We start from the raw sequence: 24,527 nt of genomic DNA on the forward strand, positions 1-24,527 counted from the left end.
CGGCACACGGCGTGTGTGTGTTTTTGGGACTACTGACTGATAGGCAGGAATTTTTTCTTCGCCAGGCACGCGTTATAGGTGAGATGCGCGACGAGGTGCAGATGAGCAGAGAGCAGAGATCAACTAGACAGACGCGTCGAAGATAAAAAATCGAGCGTCGTTGTTGTGGTTGAGTGAGGAGCGAGAGCGAGAAAGGCGGTCAGGACTGGGTTAGGATCATGTTAGTCGCTGAGCATTGAGAGAAGTTCAAGGTCGAGTGAAAGTAGAGTCGGCGACGACAACGTGAGTGGATGAGGGCATAGAGAGAGGGACCGACGAAAGTGTCAAGGCGTTGCGGTCGATATGCGGTCGATGCGCGCGCGATGGATGGATGCAGCACAAGAGGGACGGGTGACGGGAAAACGCGTGTGTTGATGGAAAAAAACGAACAACGACGAGGGCGATGATAGGGAGGCGAGGATAGGACGGAGAACAAGCATACCTTTCTGATGGGAACAAGATCAAAATTGCGCACAGTTTGTGTAAAAGAAACAAAAGAAGAAGCCGCGAGTTAACACACGGAGACTCTTTCTTGATCTTCTGTTTCGATGAAGAGTGCGCAGAATGGAGGGTTTGGAAGGAAGGAGCGAAGACCAGAATGCGACCGGTGTGATTTTTGGCAGGGAGCGACCCACGAAGGTCAAATGTGGCTGTGGCCGACGCTATCCCGGATTTGGCTGGCTTCTTGCTTCTCAAACACTGGCTTCTTCGACTTTTCCTCTCTGCTCGAATTACACTCCTGCTGTGCTGCCTTTTGGGGAGATTGCCTTGTGTCAGATTCTCTGTGGCAGGCACCTTTTCAACTCCTGTGCCTTGCAAGTCCTTTTCCCCTTTTCTAGAGGAATCTCTATCGACCAGGTGTGCCTCTGCACGACGTCACCGGCTTCTATTATGGTCACCTTCGAGAAGGTCGAGAGAAGTCCCGAGGGGAAAAACGCCCCTTGGTCTGTTTCACTCTTTTTTTTTTTTGACGAGTCACGGATGTCCTGCACCGCTTTCCTGGGCGCTGTTTCGAGGCTCTCCGAAAGAAATGAATTATTCAGTCCTGCTTGGTTTCCAGTCCAGTCTTCTTGTTTTTTTCTTATTTGATCCGTAATCCCGCAGACTCGTTCGGGTCTGTTTGTTTCGTATTTTTCTATTCCAGAATATCCAGTTGTCTGTTGGTGATGATGTATGTCGGTCGGCCTTCTTCTCCCTTCCAGGGCGCAATACGCGTATCTATCCGTATGGCCGAAGCAGTTCTCGGATCACGACAAGTCCGTAGAACTGACGTCTGGTCCTGATCTCAGTTTACAACTTCATGCGATTCGTTCGGCTGTACCTTACCTTTTGTTTTGTCTGCACTATTTAATCACTGCCAGCAGTTTTGATGTAAATGCGAACACGCTACGATCCAAGCGTGGACGATCGAATCGTATATGATTCTGTATCGGTTGTTGATATATCAGTTAGGTACTCAATGTTTGAGCCCAGTTGTCAAGTGGATGACTGATTGATGGTATGTCAAAAGTGATTTGCAATGATGAAGGATGAGAAAAAGTGTACAGACTGAGGTCAAGTTATGGGCGACGGCGCGGGATAAAAGCAACCAGGAACGGCGGCATCCTCTTGACATGATGAAAGAGAGGCTTCAAACTGGTCTTTGCCATATTCAACTACTGCATCTTGATCTGAGCGTCCCCCTGTTGACCAGTATCCAAGCCCGTTCGAAATAAGCATGTATGCTCCGCACCCGCTGCTCCATCAATCTCACATATGGATACGGGTCTAATGAGCGCATTGTCAATCTCAAAATGGTCCAGATCTGAGGGCCGTGACTTCCTTGACGGTCGAATCATGTTCCAACATCTACCAACAGATCAGTGCGTTGAAGTTGACTAGCAAGCCTAGCACCTGTGCGATCAATCAAAAGGATCGTGTAGTGGTCGGAGCTCTCTTCACGATCCTCCAAGAAGTTGACAGATGGGTGATGCTTGCAGCAAGTGTACGCAACTTGGGACAAGTCAATTCCGCCACCAACCCAAAGGCGTGGTAAGTTGGTGGCTGCACACCTGCATGAAAGATTTCCCATTCTTGCAAATCATCTGTGCTAGGCAAGCTTTGGCGACGACGGGACGGACCTGCCCTGCCCTGCCCTGACAGATCCGTTCAGCGATACAACCCAAAGTCGACAAGCACTGTGCACATTCACGCCTTTCGTATGTGTGTCTCGGGAGTCTATCAGCGCGTGCGCGCAACTCTCATTGATCAGAGCGCATCAAAAACGGTTCGAGGGTTCAAAAGCTAGGCCGTTCAGGAGCACAACGAGGTCTGATACACATACATACGTTATGCGGAAGCGAGCAACAGCCATCACCACAAACGGTGAGACTCGTGTACTCGGGTAGTGCACGCCGTTGCTATCCAAGAACCTCTACTCACGACCTAGGAACCACTTTGAAACACTCGCGAGGATGCATGAAGACGCATCTTTGCAGGAGACCATACTCGTGGTATCTTGCAACCATGCACGCTCGACCATCGGGTCCCTCTCATTTATTGTGTGTGTCCTTTTTTATCACGGCCAACGAAGCTTGCGCTTAGGAACAATGTCCCGGTTGCGTCAGGCCGACAGCACTAAAGACTCCATCTGCTCAGCCGATCTAGCCGCCGAGAGGAACTTGGCTGAGAGCTCCGATGAACCATCACTATCGAGGGCTTTTTATAAAGTGTGCAAACACTGCAATGGTATGTTCGACGATTCCTAAATAGACATGAGCAGTGCTCAAACCATCAAAATAACTAGATTGGTGACGCCATTTGCTGTGAACCGATGGCGCAAGGAGGAGAGACGTGCGTTGACAGCGGCCAGAAAATGGCAGGTGTCGGTGCGTCTCTTTTGCACTCGTCCCTCGAACCCAGCTACCTGGGTTTGCTTGTCAACATGGGCGATCGCGCCATGGGCTAGTTCTTTCGTCCGTGTGTTCCCCGCCGCCATGCTCTGTCAACGTGCATCAACCGCGGGTCGTAGTGAGTGTCTGTTCGTTTTTGTGGACCTTGCTAGGGGAAAATCATCTGCTACCGACCTCCCAGAGTCATGTCAGACAGTATCACGACGAGCCATGTGGAGATGCAATTCTCATATGGGTCTCTAAATTGGACTTGTCTTGAGGTAAAACATCTCTAGCAAGGCCGCCGTCTTTGGCTATCTGCTGCAGCGCTTAGATTTGTTACCGGTCATGCAACTACGAAACTTGTCCTTGCCCATCAGCTGGGTGTACATTTGCATCTCCGAGAGATCTGTGCATGCACCACTCAACGAGAAACCCCGAGCTCATGCCATGTAATCGTTGCATGCACTCGGGAGGATAGCATCCTGCACGCAGCAGACAAGGCTGAGCCCTATAAGGTTTCGGGGGAGCAGACATTCAACGGTGGAAAGCTCGTGCTCCATTGGCGTCATGGCTTGCATATACCGCTCTGGGCAGCCATAGACATCAACCTATGAGAGTGTTCGGGGTGCGACACGGCAAACTTGATACTTGAACAGCGCTGTGAGATGTAAATCGATTGAGCCGAAAGAAGAGTCTGGAGATATTCATCCTTAAAAAAAGACACTCTCACGAGCCATCGTCAAAATAGCTCAAATGGATTTGCGAGAGGGACAGATCGCAAGCGAGGTTGTATGATCCAAAGTCACGATCACTGTTTTGAAAGACCTAAAGAATGAATAGAGCTGTGATCGCCTTACGCACGTACTCTGACCTTTGACCATCTTGCCAGATTGATTGACGACAAGTCATCAGATCAAGGCGGCAGATTGCCGCTGCCTTGGCGACATCTTCTGCCCGATCACGTAACCGACTTCCACAATGAGTCTCTTGCATCTGCTTGCATGATGCATCAATCTACCATCGGAATTCAAATCGCTCGGCACCACAACACTCCAGTTAGAACAGCGGGCACATTGGACGGTTTTTGATCGCAACCTCGTAGCGGGCCCTTGTCGTCCGCAAATTTGACTGGTCCCAGTATTACCCAGAGGGAAATGATCGGTACAACCTCAACACCGATTGCTAGGTGATATACCTCTCGCATCTCATTATCAGTGGAAGCATGCGAGAGTAATCTATTTGGCGAACGTTTCACCGACTCTTTGACTCGATTCAGAGCACAATCGTCGCGACGAACCATTCTCGGATGCTATGGATTCTGTCTTACCCAAGAACACATCTACTGTGAGCAGATCCTCTTTATTGACCACGAATGTGTATACAAGTTTCCAATTCCGTGTCTTGAAACACACGTCTCAGTCTCGTACTGATTACTCAAATCCCAAAGAAGAAACTCAAAGGCCATGTGAGCATGGCATTGACCATCGGCTCCTTTTAATGTATCGTACATTCTGAACATCTTCTCTCACCTGCATTAGCAAGTTTCTCCAATATCGCTCTACCCGCCATCGTATGCTCTAGATGGCCGAGCTTCCGGAGTAGACTTTGCCCTGGTGGGCAGTGTTGGGCTGCCCATGTTGGGAGGCCTGAGACCGCAAGTCATGATGACCTCTTCTGTCGCTGCTATTCGAAACAGACGAGACAACCGTCTCCTTGGATATGCGTATGATTGCATCACTCGATACCGTGGTGGTGTCGAGCGGTAAATGGTTATGTGTCTGACAGGGTCAAGTTGCTCGCCAGACATCGGAAGCGAACGTGATGGTAGAACTACTCTCTTGCCCACGGAATATTTGCTATCAATGAGTCAGCCCTGTGCCTCTTAGCTTGCAGACGCCTTCATGCTCAATTCATAGCTACTGCACCGAACCGAATACAGCTCCACACGAATCCTTCTTTTCCTTCTACTGTACCTCAGCGCGTACCCATCTGCAAGCTTCCTGCGTGGCTTCTGACCACGAGGTTATTGTTGCATGAACGCTGCTGAAAGCCCACAATTCTGACTCTGAGAACCTCGCTATCCCCAACTACCTGGTTCTGGCTTTTTTGTTTTTGGTAACTCTTTTGTCAGCTGAACGTGCCAGCGCTTCGAGGTATGCTCGGTGCATAACCCATATCGTGATTCTGAGCACCTGTCATAACATCAGCCAAGAGTCTGTAGGCTCAATCCTAGAATTTTATGGAAAGGTGCAAGACTCAAAAGCCTAAAATATAAGTGCAAGAGCCACAAGGTGAGTCTTGGAGCGTGTGATGATGTCGTCGTTCAATGACAGGGTCATACCACCAGCAAAGCTACTCGAACGAAAACTGCGACTAGATAAACACGTCGTCAAAGCTGTTCAAAAGGAAGCACCTGTAATTGCCGACAGGAAGACATAAGTCCAGTAGAAAAGTAGCTATCTCGATCAACAGCTCTAGCAACAGACAATGTGAATCCCAGTGACAACCAGCAAATAGGGTATATAGCGCTAAACCATGCCACAAATGAGAAAGCAAGAAAACAAAGAAAAAACATCAAACTCTTATCATGCAGTCTCCGTCGTGGATCTCATGCAGCGAATCAACCACTCAGCTTATTCTACTCCGTGATTCTCTGCTTCTTCTTCGGCGTACTTGTCAGAACCAGGCTGCCTGACTTCTTCATTTCTGTCAATGCATCGTCTGTAATTTTTCTCTTCTTGGTGAGCACCTGTTGTCTCTGAGCTATTTGCTGCTCGAATCCAGAAGCCAGTTGTCGCCTCTTCTTGCGAGCAGCTTTGAGCTTCCCGAAGACTTCTGAGAAGCGTTCTTGGAACCAGTCTCCAGCCTCTTCCCACTCCTCAAGCTTCAGCGAAGAGAAAAGCTCCTTCTGATGACGAACGTCAAGCTTAGCAACAGCCTCGAGTCTTTCACTGAGTGGTTTCGAGAGATCAGACTGCGTATCAGGAAATTCTCCACGAGGTGGTCCATCGAACGGTTCATCTTGCAGCTCAGCGAAATCCTTTGCGTACAATTCCTGTAGTTCGTAATCGAGAACTTCGTCTGAGTGTGTACTCTGTTCATGGTTGTCCATCGGAGATCCTTCCATGCCGTACTGTTGCTGATTATGAAGCCCGTCGAGGTGATCTTCCTGGTAGTCAACTCTTCTGATGTACTGCTGACGATGGTGATCAATTCCGTTGGTGTGCCGTTGACGGTGGTTTGCTGTTGTGGTATGGGCACGAGCAGGCTGTTGGTGTGTCAAGTTGGGGACTCGTGCAGTAGAATTGTGGTTTGTAGCGACTTGAACGGTGGTCTCAAATTGCTCTGGAATATGATTAGGCTGAGAGACTACATGTGTCTTGTTTTGCGGCTTCTTCTGGCGCTGTTGCACATCTTTGTGACTTATTGTTGGTTTGGTTGTGACTTTGAACTGATCTTTGCATTGTTGGACACGAGGCGGTTGTGACTGGATGGGTAAGGGCGTGGAAGCAAACTGTCTCTGTGGGATTATGGTGTTGTGAATATCAAGAGGCTGCTCAACACGAGAATGTGCTTGTGCATGCTCGACATCGACTTCGTCCTCAAAGTCTTCGTCTGGTTCTAGTTCACCAGAAGTCGTAGGAGGATATGAGTCCGCACCGGTGTGGCCAGAACGAGCCGTGTTGTGATGGAATTGCGACATTAAGGCATCGAGCTCTAGACCACCTGCAAGATGGCCATTTCCTTGATGTATGGGGAAAGCCTGATCGTCATACTGATTGTCCTCTTCTCTGTCTTCAAAGCCGTCTTGACCATCATAATCTTGATCATTGAGATCATGGAGAGATGAACGAGTTGCGTCAAAATCATCAGTCTCTGTGCCATATATGTGATGGCCGTTGCGCTCATGGAGATCGCGTGTCGACTGGGCTGTGGCTGGCCGCTCAGGATGTGGTGCAGCCTGTTGATTGTTGGGATTTTCAGGATTGCGATTGCGAACAAATTCGTTCAGACCCAACATGATGACCAACACTTCGAGATTGGTTGATTCACAAAAGTGAGGATGAGAATGATAAAAAGTCGCTCGAATGGAATAAACAATGCGATAAGCTCCTTATCGTCAACCCCGCGTCTTTCCGCACGTCACTACCTATTTAGACCCTGTCCTTTAGCCAGCCACTTCCTTTTTCGAGTCGCACCTACTCTACTTATCTCAAGTAAATCGTTTCTGTTTGTTTTTTGTTACACTCAAAATGGACGACACGCAGCATCGTGGCTTTGATGCCTTGCCAAACGAGGTATCCCCCAAACCCCATTTTGTTTCTCATCAACGTGCGGCTGATAGATAGGGCAGCTTCTATACGACATTCTGTCGTCCTTTACTACAAAGCATGTCTTGACATTTGCTCCAGTCTCGCGTAGATTTCATTCTATCTGTGTCAGGATTCTGCAGAATCGCTTGACAGTTGCCGCTACTCTGCTCGACCATATTCTGATGCTCGAACTGTACCCCCCAAGTGCTAGATTGACGGCTGGCAAGCTGTTTTGTACATCATTAGGAACCTCTCTACTGGACGAGGAATCTCTTGGAAGCATTCCAGATGTAGCAAGAATTGGACATTTGGGAAAAGCCGTCTATTCCAAATTCAGACCCCAGCATCAAGAGGTGCGAAGGCCTTCTATAAAACATCCCGCTGGGGACATTCCAGGCTCGAGGACTCATCCGAGTTCTGCCGATCCAAGTGTTCATGCCCATGACGCAGAGAGTAATCTGGTTTCCCAACAAGTCTCTCTGGACGCAGACGAACTGTTCACTCAACTGATCGCCACTTTGATGCTGGTAAAGCCAGGACCACGTCCAGACACGATACTCACAGCTGTCGAAGTTTGCGAAGGCACCATCAGAGTTTGGCGAGATTGGCTTTCCAAGCAAAACGAAGCGAATGTCGACTCGACATCTTCATGCTCATCAGCAGATGACCCATCTATTCTTTGGGTCAACACGGCAGATCACGCTGTTGGTGTCAAATTTAGAGTCAAAGAACGAAAGTGGAAGAGGGATATTCCTGTCTTGATTTCTGCCGACGAAGAAGTCGCCGTTTCGTACACAGTTGAGCTTGAAGAGGTTGTATTAAGAACGTCTCACTTGTTGTTCATGGTGGAGGAGTCACTCAGAGAACAATACGAACCGCTGAGTAGACAGCTGTACTTGAGGCCAGTCTGAAACTCTTCCATTGGGGGTCCCAGAAGCATTCCTCGATGACTTAGCCTCTTGGTCTACCAAGTATTCTTGCTCCAATCTTTGAAACTTTGAGAACGTCCCTGTACGTGAGACTGATTCGAGTCGTGCGCACGTTTTTGCCTCCATTTTCGATAAAGATTTTGTTGTCGCCGAGAAGAGTCCAGTTAGCTACAGTGTCGGGTCTCAAGTTCTCATCAATCTCGACTTCTGAAATCCCGTGCAGAGTATCGGTGTATGCAGATCCGCAAGTGACAAGAAGAGAGCGTGGTTCTTGCAAGATACGCCACTTGGGCGATGAGCCAACAGGAGCTTGATCTTGATCCTGATTCTTCTCGTATATGTCGAGACACAGAGCGCTTGATAAGCTTACAGTGGCTACGATTGGGTAGTACGCTGCGCCATCTTCGTGTGGCATGATACCTTCATTGGGATTGTACTCGTTGATCAAGACGTGATTGGGCGAGTGATGTGGACTGTCACTAAAAAGACCCAGTGACTTGAATTTTGAAATGATGGGATCGACAAGCCAAGGAGGTAGTGGTGCCTCCAGAAGAGTATTGCTTTTCGAAAGTGAGGATGGATGAGTTTGCAAGCGGCGGTGTTGTAATTGAATCCAGCGATTTGATGGTATTGCGTTCAATATACCTGCTTCTTCCTTGTGGTTGATGAAGTCGGGCACGTAAAACATGCCATCTGGTATTTCCGAGATCTTGCAATCCTTCAAGGTTCTGCTGGTCGCCATTTCCGTGTTTGATAAGCTGTGCCTCAATGGCAAAAAGTGATGGAGGATTGGCAGAAAGTGTCTGCAAGCGGTCGTCCGTGAGATGGCAACACGTTGCGCATTATCTACTCTTGCTGTCGAAGGAGACGCGATGTCAACAGTTCTGTTGTCAACGACATGGAAGGAAACAACGCTTGGTCGCACCTGGGCACTTCACAAAGCTGCAAAGCCAGTAACACCTTCTCTCTTGAACAACAACACATCCCTCCAAATCAAGATGGCACCGAAAAATAACAAAGCCAAAGCCAAAGAGCCAGAGAAGGGCGGGGCAGCGAAAGTGAAAGGAGGTTCGTACAAAGTATCTTCCTCTATTCAGCATTCTGACCTCTTTTGTTACACAGCTCAGAGTATCAATGTCCGCCACATCTTATGTGAAAAGCATGCAAAGAAAGAAGAGGCGCTTGCCAAGTTGAATGCTGGCGTTAAGTTTGATGAAGTTGCCAGAGAGTTTTCCGAAGACAAGGCTCGTCAAGGTTAGTCGTTCAAGCGCCACGGTATGCACGAGAGATTTTTTTGACGACATTTGTCACAGGTGGTTCACTAGGCTGGAAAACCAGAGGCGCTCTCATGCCCGAGTTTGAGAATGTTGCTTTTGAATTGCCGGCCAGCACCACCAATAGCCCTAAATGGGGCGAAGCCAAGACAAGTGAAGGCTACCACATCATCATGGTTGAAGGTAGAAAGTAGGGAAGAAATCTTGGACGACTAGTCACGTATCAAGGCATGCTATGCTTCACGACGTTTTGCAGGATTGAGACAAAAATTTGGTTTGACATTCGATCGACTGGCGAAAAGAATTGCGAAGAAGAGACATCCGCTCGAGGACATTCATAAGGAGCGTAAGAAGAACAAGAAGAGAAAGAGACCTCGGTGAGGTGTAAAAGAAGAAAGAATCAAAACCCTGAACGATTCCTGATCGTCCACCCAGAGTCTAGCATCCATGCCCTCATCACATTGGATCTTAGCATATACCCATGACCATCTACCAAGTAAAACTCTCCTCGTAGAAATCGATAGTCGTCTTCTCGCAACGTTTTCTGACGGCACGTCTGACATCATCACCCAAACCTCCAGTACCACAGACACTGACGGCCATGGCGCCAACCTGTTTGGCTTGTTCGGCAGAAATCAGAGCACCAACATCAGGCTTACTAGGGAACATTTGAACTGAAGCGCTAGGTGAGTGGATCTCCTTTGTACTCTTAGGACGAGTGACGAAGAGAAGGATACGAAGACAATCACGTCTCTTCTCCATAGCCAAGATCTCAGTCATCCAAGGACGAATCCACTCGAGGTGCTCTGGGCTTTGAAGGATCCATACCAAGACGACCTTGCGGGTGGCGCAAGTGTTGTTGCCATAGCCGCCGACAAGCTGACGGGCATGTGGTACGGCATGAGTGATACCAACACCAGCAGCGAACAGCATGACATGACCATAGGACTCGTAGGAATCAGCAGCTCCATAGGGACCCTCGACAAAGGCATTGGTGAAGAATCTGCCATCGGGAGCAATCTCAGCTTTCTTCCAGAGCGAGTCGGTGAAACCAGTGCGACGGCGGATAATCAGAGACATGGTTGTCTTGCGCCTGGCCAATACGTCAAGTGCGTCGGTTGGCAGTTTCTCGGAAGAGAGATCCTGTTCTTCTTGACTCCAAGCGATGGTGAAAGGATGACTTGTCCACATGCCAACTGAAGGCAGATACAAGTAGAGGTGTTGACCGGCACGGAACTTCCAGGGACGTGCCATGCGAATGGTGACTCTGATGGCTTCTCCAGCCAAAGCCTCGATTTCAGCCTTGGTACCGCCTTGGCCGACGTTGTGACGAATCAAGATGAAAAGGCGTGCAGTACGTTCAAAGACCCAGATAACAATCACACCAAGAATCAAGATTTGCTGAGGAAGCGTCTTGAGATGGATCCAGATGGTGACGATAGAAATGATCGCCAGGATGATGTGAACGTGCAAGAAGGTCTCGTAGAATGCATGACGAACGACGGATGGTGAATGTAGCAACAGGGCGAGGAAGGCGCAAGTAGCCTATTCGGATGTGAGTCAATGAGGAGGTTGTTGAGAAAGGGTACAACTTACAATTGTGCCAGTCAGGATGAGCTGACTGCTGGCCATGGCCTTTCCAATAATATTCCAACCGACTGAAGACGAAGGAGCTTCACCAACATTAGTCGAGTAAAAAACACAAGCAACGATACAACATACCAGCCATGATCTTGCTTGCCATCCATGCTGCAGTATGAGCCACTGCTTCGAGAACCACGATACGGCCAATCCAACGGTGCATAAGATTGTAAGTATCAAATGAGATGTCGAGCAACTTGATCAGTGGGTTGTTGCGGCCGGCCAACAGGAACAAGGGCAGCATGTTCATTACTGACAACACGCCTGTGCGGTTTCTGATTTCGGTAGCAACATTACCACCGCTCCAATGAATGCTCACAACGCAGAAGGCGATGTTCATTGCTAGATAGCCTGGAGAAAATCATCAGCAATCTGTACACTTATATGGCACGTGTGATGACAAACCAATGAGATACATAGTCTGAAGTCTGCCTGGCAAAGTTCCCATACTGGCTGCAGCCGAGAGCTTGAATTCGCGATTGTGTCTTCTACGGAAGAGAGGAGCGTCGATGATGTGACGCCTCAGACTGGCGAATCCAGGGTGAGGAGCGACAAAGTAGTGTTGCTTCTCGTTCTCCAGACATGCCAGCGTTCGGACATAGCGCAAGGAAGTGATCGTGATGCGGTAAGCAAAGATTGCTGCGACAGTCGCGGCCCAGACATAACCAAGATACCATTGGATACGATGGTTCTGATAGTACGAGTCGTAGAGCAGGGCCTTCTGCTCGGGTGTCATGCTGGGAGTATAAGCCGTTACAGCAGTCGTAAAAACGGCGAAGAGCAATGGAGTGTTGTATGATGCCATGTCGGATGGTTCTCACTGATCAACAGGAGGGGATGGTAAACAATGGAAGGATTGCAAAATCTAGACTTCCACGCCGTTGACGTTCAAAGGAATTGCTCAAGAATGGAAGAGGTGGCCGGCACCGTAGCTTCAAGGATGAGAGAAGCTGAATAGGCCAGACCTAAAAGATATCGAAGAACGAATGGACGACCAGCACAGCTGTCTTGGGGGGCACAGAGTCGGGGAAAGATTGGAGTTGGTGGCACGCAAGGTAAAGAAACGCAACCACTGTAAATAGAAATGACGGAATCCGTGAGTGAAGGGGGGCGGAGTGTTGAATCAGAAGGTCTGTCAGAGATTTATCGTGCTTCAAACACTTGGTCTTTTACTTTACCCATGCACGCCTCCCTAGCCAGCATGTGCCTTTAATGTGTTTTCGCATCATCTTGGTGGTGACTGCTGCACGTTTCCTGTTGCAACGGAGCCATAACATGAAACACGAAACGGTGGGTCGCAGAGTCTAAGGAGCAGGCTTCTGGGGCTTTGCGAACAAAGCGGCTACCAAGACTGGCTTTTCAGGGGTGCTTCGTCCAGCACCTTGCGGTTCGATCTGATAGCTGACACTGCTTCATAGCTCAAGCCGGCGATTCGTCGATCTTGCTTCACACCCCTGTCAGGCACACATCTTCGGATCGCACTCAGCCTCAGACCGTGGCCATAGCATATTCTGCAGCACAACACACAAACTCTCGTCCTTCTCTTGAGTCTAGACAACAGTGGTATAACCAGCGGGGGAGCCTGCTCACCAAGCGCCACAGTGTTACAGCCCGTGTCTTGAATACGGATAGCCTATGGTTTTCAACCACTACATACGTCTTTGTTCTATGTTGAATGTTGATTGGATAATGAGATTACCTAGCCTGCATGATTCTTGTCCGATGTCAAGACTTGAGAATCGCTGAACCAAATTGCGCATCCACTGCTTCTTCGTGTCTCACACAAAAGAGTTGTCTACTGCTGCCTTCCTCGCTTTTTGCAATTGCCAACTTTCTGCTTGCTTTTAGAGTTCGCTTCTCTCTTCACAACACCCAAAGAGGCAAGTACGACATGCTCGCTTGGACTCTGGCTCATCAATCTCTAGCAACAAAAGTCTAGGCATCGTTGTTAGCGAGAAGATTCGGATTCTTGGCCAATATCTTGCTTGAGCACAACCAATCGTAGTTTTAGCGCGCTAAGTGAAATCAGCAGCAGTTACAAGATAGACCAACAAGAATTCGTCACTGCCTCGTGTATCTTATCCGAGGCGTCTATGTTCTGCCTGCATATCACGAGGTTGGTTTCTACCCAAGACAGTGATCTTGCTGCGTGAGCTTCGAGAGTCTCGTGTCGAATCATACCTCACTGTCTTTGTCAAGCAGCCATTTATCTATCAATACATAAAGAGTAGACGCATATCAAATCATGATAGTCCGAGACCAGATCTAGACACAGAATCAGATTACATGTAGTGCAATATGCAAGCATGTCGAGCATACGGATCTTCTGTAAATCGACCAATGCTGAAATGCATCTATCTCACAACTCTTCCGATAGGTACTCCGTATCACAGCCAAGGCGCACAGGCGTAGCTTTTGCAAGTGTCGTTAGAAATGGTAAAAGTGTTGTCCTTGTTCAGTCAGCCTTGCAGCGTATGAGACAGCGAACACTGCCGCAAAGGCATCTGGTCAGGAGGAAAAGACTAGTAACACACTATCCAATTTGGCGATTCAATGGCCGGTCTGTGGAGTCGTTCGTCCATGACTATGATCGTAGGCCATCTGTGAAGGAGGTTGTTCACTGTCACAAAGAGCGATCAGAAGGTTGAAGGTCTGTGCGGGATTTGGCTTGCGCGACTTCTCGAAGTTCGACCGACCGCCCTTGACATTTAACAACATCGCAAACATTCACCATGTCGTGGCGCAGTCAAGGCATCACTGGTAGCAACAACATTCCTCTGGGTAACCGTCGCAGGTTTGGAGGCGAAGATGGCTCACCTGCTGTCGAGGAGAGCTACAGCAGCGGCCCCGTCGAAGGCGACAGCCTGAAGCGCGGTCGCAGCCCTGTTAGAGGTATGTTCATCGCATTCAACATCTCTGCATCCTGCTCACCATCATCCACAGAGCTCAACCCCGACGGTACCAAGAAGAGAAAGAAGCGCAACCGATGGGGTGACGCAACCGACAACAAGGCCGCTGGTCTGATGAACTTGCCTACCGCCGTCCTCGGAAACATGACAAGCGAACAACTCGATGCCTACACACTGCATTTGCGTATTGAGGAGATTAGCCAGAAGCTGAGGATCAACGATGTTGTCCCAGCCGACGGTGATAGGTGAGTTCGCTCTCTTTTCTTTCTGTCATACACAACTAACATACAGCGCAGATCACCCTCTCCGCCTCCGCAGTACGACAACTTCGGTCGTCGTGTCAACACTCGCGAGTACCGCTACAAGAAGCGCCTCGAAGAGGAGCGCCACAAGTTGGTCGAAAAGGCCATGAAGACCATCCCAGGCTACCACCCTCCTTCTGACTACAGACGTCCTACTAAGACACAGGAGAAGGTCTACGTGCCTGTCAACGACTATCCAGAAATTAACTTCAGTATGATTGCTAACCTCTTTTCCCTCATTCTCCCCTCGATGATGGCGGCACGCCATAGTGTGACTGCTCTTCTGTCCCTAACCATTCACTGCTCTCATGTCCCATAACAGATACTAACATTTAGGGTTTTTTCCTACTAACAGTTGGTCTACTCATTGGTCCTCGTGGCAACACCCTGAAAAAGATGGAAACAGAGTCTGGTGCAAAGATTGCCATCAGAGGCAAAGGCTCCGTCAAGGAAGGAAAGGGTCGATCCGACGCCGCACACACTAGCAACCAGGAAGAAGACTTGCATTGTCTTATTATGGCCGACACCGAAGATAAGGTCAACAAGGCCAAGCAGTTGATCCACAACGTCATTGAGACGGTAATCATATCCAAATCAGAGCGACTGCGCTACATTATCAAACACAGGCTAACATCACGACAGGCCGCTTCGATCCCCGAAGGCCAGAACGAGCTCAAGCGCAACCAACTCCGTGAGCTCGCAGCTCTAAACGGTACTCTTCGTGACGACGAGAACCAGGCATGCCAGAACTGTGGCCAGATCGGACACCGCAAGTACGACTGCCCCGAACAGCGCAACTTTACCGCAAACATCATCTGTCGTGTCTGTGGCAACGCAGGTCACATGGCCAGAGATTGTCCCGACAGACAGCGTGGACAAGACTGGCGCAACAGCGACCGTGGCGCTCCTGGAGGTCCTGGCCGCCCTGCTGGTCACCTGGAACCCGCAGACACGGAGTTCAACAACCTCATGCAAGAGTTGGGTGCTGGTGGCGCCATTACTGGAAGTGCCGCCCCTGCTCGCATCGAAGCTGGTGGATATGGCGATGACCGTGGAGCTGCCAAGCCCTGGCAACGTGGACCCACAGGAGGTCCTGCTCCCTGGCAGCAAGGCGGTGGTGGTGGTGGTCGCGACCGCGACGGTGGCAGCTCAGGCGGACCTGCACCTTGGGCTGCTGGAGGTTCTGGAGGCCGCTCAAACGACAACTATGGAGGCTACGGCGGTGGCCATTCTTCGGGCAGCGCAGCTCCATGGCAGCAGAGCCATGCAGCGCCCCAAGCTGGATACGGAGGCGGTTATGGTGGCTACGGCTATGGTGGAGCTCCAGGCTACGATCAAGGTTACGGTCAGGCAGCAGCACCCGGCATGGCACCATGGCAACAGCAGGGCTACGGAGTGGCAGGAAGTCCCCCACCACCCCCACCTGCTGGTGATGCTCCTCCCCCTCCTCCTCCTCCTTCTGAGAACCCACCACCTCCTCCACCACCAGGCGCTTGAATGGACTGGACAGGACGGGACAGATGAAGACAGAAATAGCTGCATTATGTAGTCAAGTAGCAGTAGTATCAAAATTGACAGAGCGCGTTGGTCTATTTGTGTGTCGTCAAAAAACCTTATATGTTGGCAGAGTCAAATGTCAGTCTGAGCGTGGACGGGGCGTGTGACGCAAGCGCGAGAGCCGGACAAGTAGTCCGTACAGCTCGACTTATTGGATTCGTAACAAAATCTTGGACATGGCGGGCACAGAAGTCAAGGCGCTGTCGTCGGCTCAGTGTATACTGCTGACAGTGCATTATGCTAGCGAGGCCAATATCCGGGCACTGCATGCCTTCACGCCGCTGCGTCTGGACGTACTATCGCCCGAACTGGTCCTGCGCATTGTGCTAAGTTACTTGCCAGAGACGCTCGACCCTTCGCTCTACACGACGTACGTTCGCGAGGTGGCCACGCGCATCTACTTGGAGCAGCAGGAACCCTTTGACATAGACACGACTCCTGTGGCTGCCCTGTCTGCCGAAAAGGCTCAGAAGCGCGTCAACAAGCTCTCCATCGCAGACCTTAGTCCGCCAGCCTTCCCTCCTCATGCGCCCGCCGACTTGTTGACTCGCTTCGTCATCCACCGAGCGAATCGCATCGACAGCGAGACGGGCCTCTTGACTTTAGTCCCACGCCTGGCAGAACCATTCCTCGATACCAACGACTACCTGCGCACCTGGTACGTTTCCGTCGTCTTACCCTTGCTACGACTCCGCTACGACTACTATCCCGAGAAGAAAGATCCGCCAACTCTGCCCGCTTTTGAGAGACTAGATGGCCAGCAAGGCATCGACCTCTTGCTCGAAAACGTGACCGACGTCCAACATGACATCACTTCATCCACCGACTCGGAAGGTCTAGTCGCTAGAGATACTAGAGCAATGGTTGGACCCTGGATGTATGGCCACACGGAGCGCAAGAGACGTCGCCTTGACGACGAGCCAGAACCAACACATGACGAACAAGATATGGTTCGCTCTCCTCCCCGTACTGCCTTCATCAAACTCGATGGCGTGTCGAAGCACGACAAGACGGGCCACGACTGGGAATACGTCTTTGAATGGATGGTACACAATGCTGTAAACAACTTTCCGCTAGTCACCAATCTCATCGAAGAGTGGGACGGTCCAGGAGACGTCGACCTCGGCGGGTTCCACAATCCTCAAGCCTATCTCGATGATGACACCCAAGCCAAACTCGAACGACAGTATGCACAAGCTGCCTTTGCTTCTTGCTATGCCGCTGAAGCCGATACTCCGGAGACCATTGATGGTGCTCATGGAATCCTTGTTCGTCTAGCTCAACTGCTAGATTTCGAGCCTCCTCCAGAACTTGCCACTAGTGTCAAGCAGCTACCCAAGGTCGACAAGCACGCCGAGCTATTACATGCCACCGATTCAACCATATACCTCGAGCCAGATGTCCTCTTACGGCCCGAACATCCTCTAGCCACTCCCAAACTCGAAACATACATGCTTCTACAAATGATGGTCTACTCGGCATACCAGCTCAATGGTCTTGGTCACAGTATCTCCATCCTCAATGTTGCAAAATTACGGTTCTTCTCTGATGAGGACGAACAATTGAGTCTCTTGCTCAAGATTGTGCATGGTCTGGCTGCCAAAGGAAAGCGTGATGAACAGCAATGGCAGTACGATTACGACAGATTGATCTGGTTATGGAACTGGAATATTGAGCTCGAAGATCAAGGTCGCAGAGGTGCTGGCATCTTTGGCCGAATCGAAAAAACAGTCATTGAACGCGAACTGCTCAAGGTGCTAATTTCAAGTGGATGTAAGTCTGCTGATCAAACTCTTGCTTCAGACATTGATAGGATTTTGCACATTTCTAATCACTAGCTATCAATTGTATATTTCCTTTTTCTTATAATCATCTTTTTGACAACCGTTTGGCGATATTCTAACATATGGATCCTCAGGTTATTCGTTGATCGATCGTTTATACTTTTCTCCTTCCGACCTTCGCCAAATAAGGTTAGAAGACATGGAGAAAGTTATCCTCGATCAGGCAATGCAACTTTACGACAATGCCAGCAACGGCAATCGAACAAGAGGCAGTATGAAGAAGGCCCAAGATCTGTATGTGTTTCAGCTGCATACTGTTTTTTCATCATTATCTAATCACACGATAGAATTACTCACTGCCAGAGTCACTTCCCTCAAAGTGCCGAGTTCAAGAAAGCTCTGGCATTAATCGCTGCTACACACTCCATGTCCTTCTACTCACTGACGTTGCAACACGGCGTTCCTTTTCAGCCCGTGAATATTCGCGCTAGCCTGGACCCCCTATCGCTTTTGCCAAAACTGCTCGAACAAAATGCCAACAGTTACACAAAACTTGATGACCTCATTGGAATTGGTCGCAACCTAATAGCAGCTGGTCTACCTCTTCGCAATGCCGATGGCGACCTCATCGATCGAAGTCTGGAAACAGACAATGACAGAAAGGCCAAGCTCTTGGTTGCCGAGAAGAGGGTGATATACATGTGTGTCGAGGCAGCACTCACTGTAGGCGACTTTGAGACTGCATACTCATATGTTGTCAACAGACTGGCTCCTCAAGACACTATTCCGTCGTCTACATCAGAAGATGAATCGGCAGCGCAAGAAGACGATGTATCCTGGCGTGCAGCCTTCTTGGCTGGTCGCTACAGACCGCAATCAAACGCTCAGCCCACCCTTCGTCGTCTAGATCAACGCACCGAACTCTTGAGCTTGGCCCTTCTCCTGGCCCCACCCGCATCCTTGTCCGAAGTCCTCAACATATGGCGACGCTGCGAAGAAGAAACCAATGCTCTGCTCGCCGCCGAAACAGAAGCAGAAGAAGAATTCGACGATCGCGCAGACAAACGCATCAGCGTGCCTGGAGGCTTCTCAGACGTGTCAACAGAAGGCATGGTATTCGGGCAGCCTCGCCGCGAACTCGGCCGCTCGAATGCGGAGGCTAGACGAGGCGCCGATGAGGAAGCACCCATGGGATTATTCGACGTGGCTCGGGGTGCCGCAAAGGCGTTTAGTAGGAATGCATTCCCCTTGCGTGGTGCAGCAGCATCTTCGCAACAGCAGCAGCATTCGCAAATGCACGCACAACAACAGCATGAGGCGGTGCATGAAGGCATGGACGATGCAGGCAGAGTGCGCAGGCGAGACATGATTGCAAACACCGTGACAGGTGGTCTGGCATCTGGAATTGGATGGATGCTTGGTGCTACTCCAGTGGACAGGAGTGCAGATAGATGATCGGCGACGAGAAAAGCTTGGTACCTTCAACCTGTTTCCTCTTTCTGTCGAGAAGGGCCTATTAGTATTATTGCCTCCTTGAATAAAGCCTTGGAACGAGGTCTAGATCATCAGTCCTACTACAATATGGCTAAACGGGTTTGAGTTCCAGAAGAGGGTGTTGTCATCAGCCTTAAAACTTCACCGCATCTGGTTGTGCGTTGTCAAAGCACCTTGCCATACAGCGATGAATATGGTCTCGACATCCAACTGATGACAGACGTGAGAATAGAGATCTATGAGTCATGGAAGAAGAAAAGATAGTATTCAGCGATGGAAAGGGCGAGATAGAAGAATATCAGAACAAGACAAAACCGCATGGGCGTCGCAGTGATAACAACCGAACAAGCAAGAAGACCTCGAGGAAATCGCCACTGGTGCACTTTCCATCTCGAAGTTCCTCTGCAGGTAGAAGTGAAGATCATGACCGTGAAAAAACCGGAAACTGCCAAAATAGAAAGACCTGGAATGTTGAGCGATATAACAACATCAAAATCAACCGGCTCGAAAAATACAAAAGGGTCACCAGGAAGCAGCGTGTAGTGTCTTGACAATCCAATCTGTGGTACGAGATCAAGGGCGAGAGGAATAGAGAGGTGAAGAGTCGTACACGAGGCGAGGAAGGTCAAAGTTGTTGAGAACATATCGTGCTCCTTTAGAGGGACTTCAATACGTGAGATCCCTGGAGGGTGGACTTCTGGCAACGGCAGCTGGATCACACTATGTGTTGTCAGGTTTCCAGTCACTTTATCAGAAGCATGAAAAGGCATACCTTGTAGGCGTGTCTGAACCAAGACGTGTGACTCTTCTTCCCACCGTTTAGCACGATCCATCTATTGCATGATCCACAATATCCTTCCCAGCCTTTATCGTCAGCCAACGCTCGAGTGTGAGTCGGTCGTGGGAAGGGTGTGCCCATGACAGTGATGCCGTGGCAAAAGTTTTTGTGGTCTACTGTCCTTGTCAGCGCACATTCGTCAATTGAGAACAATGATTTCACCTACACCAATAGGTACTACGCTTCAGACTTAACCATTTTCCAGGACGGCATGCACCACACCAGCCCTCTCGCTGCTTGCCATCTCCTCTGATCCATCGCGGCATATACAAATGGTTGGGGTCTTTAAGGTTGCGTCTCTGTGGCACCATAGTCTTGTCGCCGGGGTTCATGTCCTCAGGCGGTGGATCCAACAGCTCGGCAGGAGGATCGGGTATGAGGTCTGATGGGATCGTGGTACTTGTAGTTGCGGGACTAGCGTTGTCATCGATATCCCAGCAAGAAGAAGTTGGTGATACCTGGGTGCGTGGTGTGGCTATTGACGGGCTCAGCTTGTAGTATAAATTACTGCTATTGTGACCAATGCTCTGAGCCACAATATCTGTACGAAGTGAAGGTTGAGGAGGTACGACATCAGATGCGGCCTGTGACCAGTCCCAAAAAGTAGTGTCATGCCTTTCTGGATGGTGTCCTTCTCGTGGCAACGGTCCGTCAGGAGTGGTGGAGACGTAGTGATCCATATGCACAGAAGGGGTTTCGAAGCATTCAACCCCTGTATCAGAGTATTGCATGTTCACATTCTCTTCGTGATGAGATCGATCATGCGCGTGAGGCTGATACCCATGTCGATAAGAGCCGGCACCATTATAATGTCCTAGGCTATATGGTTCCTGAACTTGATTATCAGGCAAGTCTTGAGCTCCATGGTACGAGCGCTGGAGAAGCCAGTTGTCTTTGGTTGGCGAACTGATCTGGTCATAATCTGTGTCACCCAAAGGAGGGTTCGTGTAGACCTGAGTTCTGTTGGTGTCGTTCCACTGCTCTCCACTTCCGTAGGCATCTGGTGAGGCTTGAAAGTACCAAGTGTTGTTGGGCCAAGTCAACCACACTAAGTTCATGTTAACATGAACTTGCTCTGATCCTACAGAGCAATTCCAACTTACACTTAGGTTGGGCATCATGAGTCAGCCATTGAAATTGAACGTCGCCGTCGTCCAGCACTGGCTGGGACATGTGCTGTTGATGGTGCTGACAGTGGGGATCCTGGTTTCCACAGCACACAGATTCGTCGGTAAATAATGGCTGTTCATTGGCTGCAAATGAAGACTGACGGCAGAAACTAGGTCGCACCGTGGTAGGATCCACAAAGGACGAAGTCATTGCATCCTAGAGAGACAAGGAATTCCACAAAGCATCTTGGGAAAGGGAAAAAAATGTGACAGGTCAAAATCCAATGAGGACTACCCAACCGGTTATAGAAGAGTCCCCTTGGGCAAATGCATGACCATAACGGCCACGGCCTTACAAGGCCACACATAAAAATGTAAGACTCCACGCAGTGTATGTTGAATCCTGCGTGAGATGATGTGCTGAAACCGTCCTCGTGCGTTGAAGCCTGCATGAGCCTTCTTCACAGACTGAAGCAAGGGATTGTGCCGAATTGAGCCAGACTGGGCATCGCATTGACAATTGGTACTGAAATTGCATATAGGGTCAACTGCTATTCGTTGGGTACGTGCATTTGAGTTTCTTCTTCGAGTCGAAATGCGTGGGTCAAGAATGTAAGACCATAAAGGAACCTGGATGGGAGAATGCAGCTGCAGCAAAACAAGCCTACCGTGTGTGTGCGTGTGTGGACCGGATTACTCGATCGCTCAAGACATCGGCACGTGGCTATGCCCATAATCAACAAGCAAAGCAGCCAGAGTGAAGCTTCGTAGGATCTTGTGTAACACATGGCTGTCCTGAAAGCGCGGCCAAGACGGCCCGGCCGTGCTGTGATGAAAATTTTGGGATGCAGACAACCAACCAACAGATATTCACGTGGAATGTGTGAGCAAGCGCTCGGCGAGGACCGATGGAACAGTTGGTGAGTTGCTGCGGTCTTTGTTGACGTGCCGACAGGCGCCCTTGCAGAACTGGAATTCAGTGAGGGGAGTGCAGAAGTGTGCGATACTGAAATGTAAGAGATAGACGAGGTACAAAGTGGCAGTACTTTTTGTATTGCGCGTTGATGATTAAAGGAAGTTCGGAGGTCTGGTTATCAACAAGGCATGTGCCTAGGGTCGATGGACGGCAAGAGAGATCGACGTAATCTTGCATGCACTGTCCGTTAGTGCACGCAAGTCCGGACATGCAACCCAAAACACAGGATCCCAGCAGGCAGTACAATCTCGGAGAAGGAGCGATAAAGGTGCTCTTGACGAAAATTCGAGCACTCTGAAGAATTTATGACAAGTCTTGAAGTCGCATTTTGAGCCTCAACCCACCAGAAACGATGGATTGTCCGCCGTTAACATCCGTGACCATCTCGAAAGTTCGGATCTCGTTGGCTCCACTTTGATCGACAGCCACATGCTGGTCACCGATGAGATCAAATCGGTGCTCGCATCATCGCAAGGTTCGCACCCCTGTACAATTTTCGTGAACCCATCTGAGCTGCTGGGTGAACTGCTGTCTCCATGAACTCATGACGTGACGGCTTGCTGGGGCAAGAGGCTGCCCAAAAGTATTTGTCCCGTTCGTTTCTCTAGTTTTCCTTGGACGAGGTAGGTGAACTGTCTTGTTCAATCATATCGGACATTCACAATGGCCCCATTTCTGGGCCTAAGAGGCTCCAGCCTGCGCACTGCTATTGCATTGGCAGCTGGACTTTGCTTCGTCGCCTTTGGATACGGCCAGAGTGATTTTGGAGGCCTTCTTACGGTCTCCACTTTCAGAGAGAGATTTCCAGAGATTGATACCGTCGGAAGACCCTATAGTAGCCATGTTGCCGTTATCCAAGGAATCACAAATGCGACATGGAACATTGGAGTATGTAAGGACACGCTGCTCTACTTGACATGTACTGACCTTGTTAGTGCTTTGCAAGTGCCATTATTGCAGTCTTCCTCGGCAACTACCTCGGTCGTCGACAAATGATCATTCTTGGCTTGGTCGTGATGGCAATCGGCAAGGTCATTCAAGCTTCCTCCTATTCCTATGGCCAATTGGTTGCTGGAAGGTTCATTGCTGGCTTCGGCAATGGCTTCAACACTTCTGCCGTGCCAGCTTGGCAAGCAGAATCGACTCGTGCACATCGTCGAGGCACCATGCTCATGGTCTCTTCTGGAGCCTGCATCGCTTTTGGTGTTGCCTTGGCCTACTGGGTCGACTTTGCCTTTGCATGGGTCGCTCCCAGCTCGGCCTCATGGAGAGTCGCCACTGCATTCCAGATTGTACCGGCAATGCTGGCATTCATGCTCATCATCTTCCTTCCCGAGTCACCTCGTTGGCTTATCCTCACTGGTAGAGAGGAAGGAGCGCTGACTGTTCTATCGGCACTTTCGGATGCAACCCCAGATGACGAAGAAGTTCGCCAGGAGTTTCTCCAAATCAAGGATGCTATTCTCGAGATGGCTCGTGGAGGTTTCTCTTCTGCCTTCGCGATGAACGAGTATAGGTATCTGCATCGCACCATACTCGCATTCATGCTCCAGGTCATGCAGCAGTGGACGGGTATCAACCTATTTACTCAATACCTTGCTCTCATCTTCAACACACAAACAGACTACAAGCCGTGGGTGGCCAGACTACTTGCAGGTTGTAGTGCGACCGAGCTGTTCCTGGCATCTTTCGTCACTGTCATTGGTATTGACCGATTTTGGGGCCGACGAGCTCTGTCTATGTTCGGTGCCGTAGGTATGTCGGTCTCACTCATTATTCTTACAGTAATGAGCTACGTCAATATCAGCTCTACCCACATCGTCATGGTGGTGTTCATCTTCGTCTATAACACTTTCTTTGCTATCGGATGGCAAGGCATGTCATGGCTATGGGCTGTTGAATTGACGCCTCTAGCCATTAGAGGACCTACCAATGCCATGTCGACTGCTGGCAATTGGCTTAGCAACTTCGTCGTTGTCCTCATCACACCGATCGCCTTCCATAACATAGGTTACCGGACATACATCATCTTTGCGGTCATCAATGCTGCTATCATTCCAATAGTTTATTTCTTCTATGTAAGTTCTTTTCCACTCGAATATCATGCCTTGTTTCTGATCACACACACAGCCGGAGACTGGATGCCGTTGTCTGGAGGAGGTTGACGTCTTGTTCCATCAAGCATCTCAAACCTCAAGTCCTTGGACCTCTGTGGTCAAGGTCGCAAACAAGGAGCCTCTCTGGTATGGCAAAGGTGGTGAACAGACCTTTACATATGAAAGAAGCGATTGGCATCAACATTTGGCCGAAACTCAAGGAAGCCGAAGCTCTGATGGCCATGTGGCTTCTTCATCTAATGGCAGTCCACCTGGTATGGAAGAGAAGCAAGAAGTCTAGGTTCAGGATCACTAGGCGTATTGGCTTCAAGGATTTCTGTATCGTACTCCATGACGAAGCAGTATTTATAAAGTTAAAGTTAATATATCTAA

General features: G+C 49.7%; 10 protein-coding genes across 10 annotated transcripts; 5 read left to right on the forward strand and 5 right to left on the reverse strand.

Annotated features, from left to right (window-relative positions):
- Positions 1–1,694: 1,694 nt before the first annotated feature.
- On the reverse strand, positions 1,695–2,392 carry M437DRAFT_65269 (uncharacterized protein; the record flags this gene model as incomplete). Its single annotated transcript, XM_041024562.1, has 3 exons — positions 1,695–1,887; positions 2,160–2,276; positions 2,367–2,392. The coding sequence occupies 3 exons, from the start codon at positions 2,390–2,392 to the stop codon at positions 1,695–1,697; spliced, it is 336 nt and encodes a 111-aa protein (XP_040880999.1).
- Positions 2,393–5,550: 3,158 nt separating this feature from the next.
- M437DRAFT_83673 (uncharacterized protein) lies at positions 5,551–6,933 on the reverse strand (the record flags this gene model as incomplete). Its single annotated transcript, XM_041027975.1, has 1 exon — positions 5,551–6,933. One exon carries the CDS (start codon positions 6,931–6,933, stop codon positions 5,551–5,553), a length of 1,383 nt encoding a protein of 460 aa, XP_040881000.1.
- A 232-nt stretch (positions 6,934–7,165) lies between these two features.
- On the forward strand, positions 7,166–8,136 carry M437DRAFT_45866 (uncharacterized protein; the record flags this gene model as incomplete). The annotated part of the gene is made up of 2 exons (XM_041021162.1): positions 7,166–7,210; positions 7,267–8,136. The coding sequence occupies 2 exons, from the start codon at positions 7,166–7,168 to the stop codon at positions 8,134–8,136; spliced, it is 915 nt and encodes a 304-aa protein (XP_040881001.1).
- Positions 8,137–8,176: 40 nt separating this feature from the next.
- Positions 8,177–8,896, reverse strand: M437DRAFT_46311 (uncharacterized protein; the record flags this gene model as incomplete). Its single annotated transcript, XM_041021243.1, has 1 exon — positions 8,177–8,896. The coding sequence occupies one exon, from the start codon at positions 8,894–8,896 to the stop codon at positions 8,177–8,179; it is 720 nt and encodes a 239-aa protein (XP_040881002.1).
- A 379-nt stretch (positions 8,897–9,275) lies between these two features.
- Positions 9,276–9,622, forward strand: M437DRAFT_16285 (FKBP-like protein; the record flags this gene model as incomplete). Its single annotated transcript, XM_041018856.1, has 2 exons — positions 9,276–9,408; positions 9,468–9,622. Coding segments are annotated over 2 exons (288 nt in total), but the record flags the coding sequence as incomplete, so codon positions are not given.
- A 295-nt stretch (positions 9,623–9,917) lies between these two features.
- On the reverse strand, positions 9,918–11,805 carry M437DRAFT_46402 (uncharacterized protein; the record flags this gene model as incomplete). Its single annotated transcript, XM_041021260.1, has 4 exons — positions 9,918–10,973; positions 11,025–11,086; positions 11,151–11,420; positions 11,475–11,805. 4 exons carry the CDS (start codon positions 11,803–11,805, stop codon positions 9,918–9,920), a joined length of 1,719 nt encoding a protein of 572 aa, XP_040881004.1.
- Positions 11,806–13,801: 1,996 nt separating this feature from the next.
- M437DRAFT_65273 (uncharacterized protein) lies at positions 13,802–15,777 on the forward strand (the record flags this gene model as incomplete). The annotated part of the gene is made up of 4 exons (XM_041024563.1): positions 13,802–13,961; positions 14,013–14,223; positions 14,275–14,492; positions 14,636–15,777. 4 exons carry the CDS (start codon positions 13,802–13,804, stop codon positions 15,775–15,777), a joined length of 1,731 nt encoding a protein of 576 aa, XP_040881005.1.
- A 236-nt stretch (positions 15,778–16,013) lies between these two features.
- Positions 16,014–19,076, forward strand: M437DRAFT_74544 (secretory pathway Sec39; the record flags this gene model as incomplete). The annotated part of the gene is made up of 3 exons (XM_041026254.1): positions 16,014–17,610; positions 17,756–17,915; positions 17,969–19,076. 3 exons carry the CDS (start codon positions 16,014–16,016, stop codon positions 19,074–19,076), a joined length of 2,865 nt encoding a protein of 954 aa, XP_040881006.1.
- Positions 19,077–19,884: 808 nt separating this feature from the next.
- M437DRAFT_9428 (uncharacterized protein) lies at positions 19,885–20,261 on the reverse strand (the record flags this gene model as incomplete). Its single annotated transcript, XM_041029085.1, has 2 exons — positions 19,885–20,066; positions 20,120–20,261. Coding segments are annotated over 2 exons (324 nt in total), but the record flags the coding sequence as incomplete, so codon positions are not given.
- Positions 20,262–22,701: 2,440 nt separating this feature from the next.
- On the forward strand, positions 22,702–24,435 carry M437DRAFT_65276 (sugar porter family MFS transporter; the record flags this gene model as incomplete). The annotated part of the gene is made up of 4 exons (XM_041024564.1): positions 22,702–22,926; positions 22,974–23,793; positions 23,824–24,116; positions 24,169–24,435. 4 exons carry the CDS (start codon positions 22,702–22,704, stop codon positions 24,433–24,435), a joined length of 1,605 nt encoding a protein of 534 aa, XP_040881008.1.
- Between the last annotated feature and the right edge of the window lie 92 nt (positions 24,436–24,527).

The sequence above is a fragment of the Aureobasidium melanogenum genome (assembly GCF_000721775.1).
Source record: "Aureobasidium melanogenum CBS 110374 unplaced genomic scaffold scaffold_7, whole genome shotgun sequence".
In the NCBI taxonomy this organism is placed as follows: Eukaryota; Fungi; Ascomycota; class Dothideomycetes; order Dothideales; family Saccotheciaceae; genus Aureobasidium; species Aureobasidium melanogenum.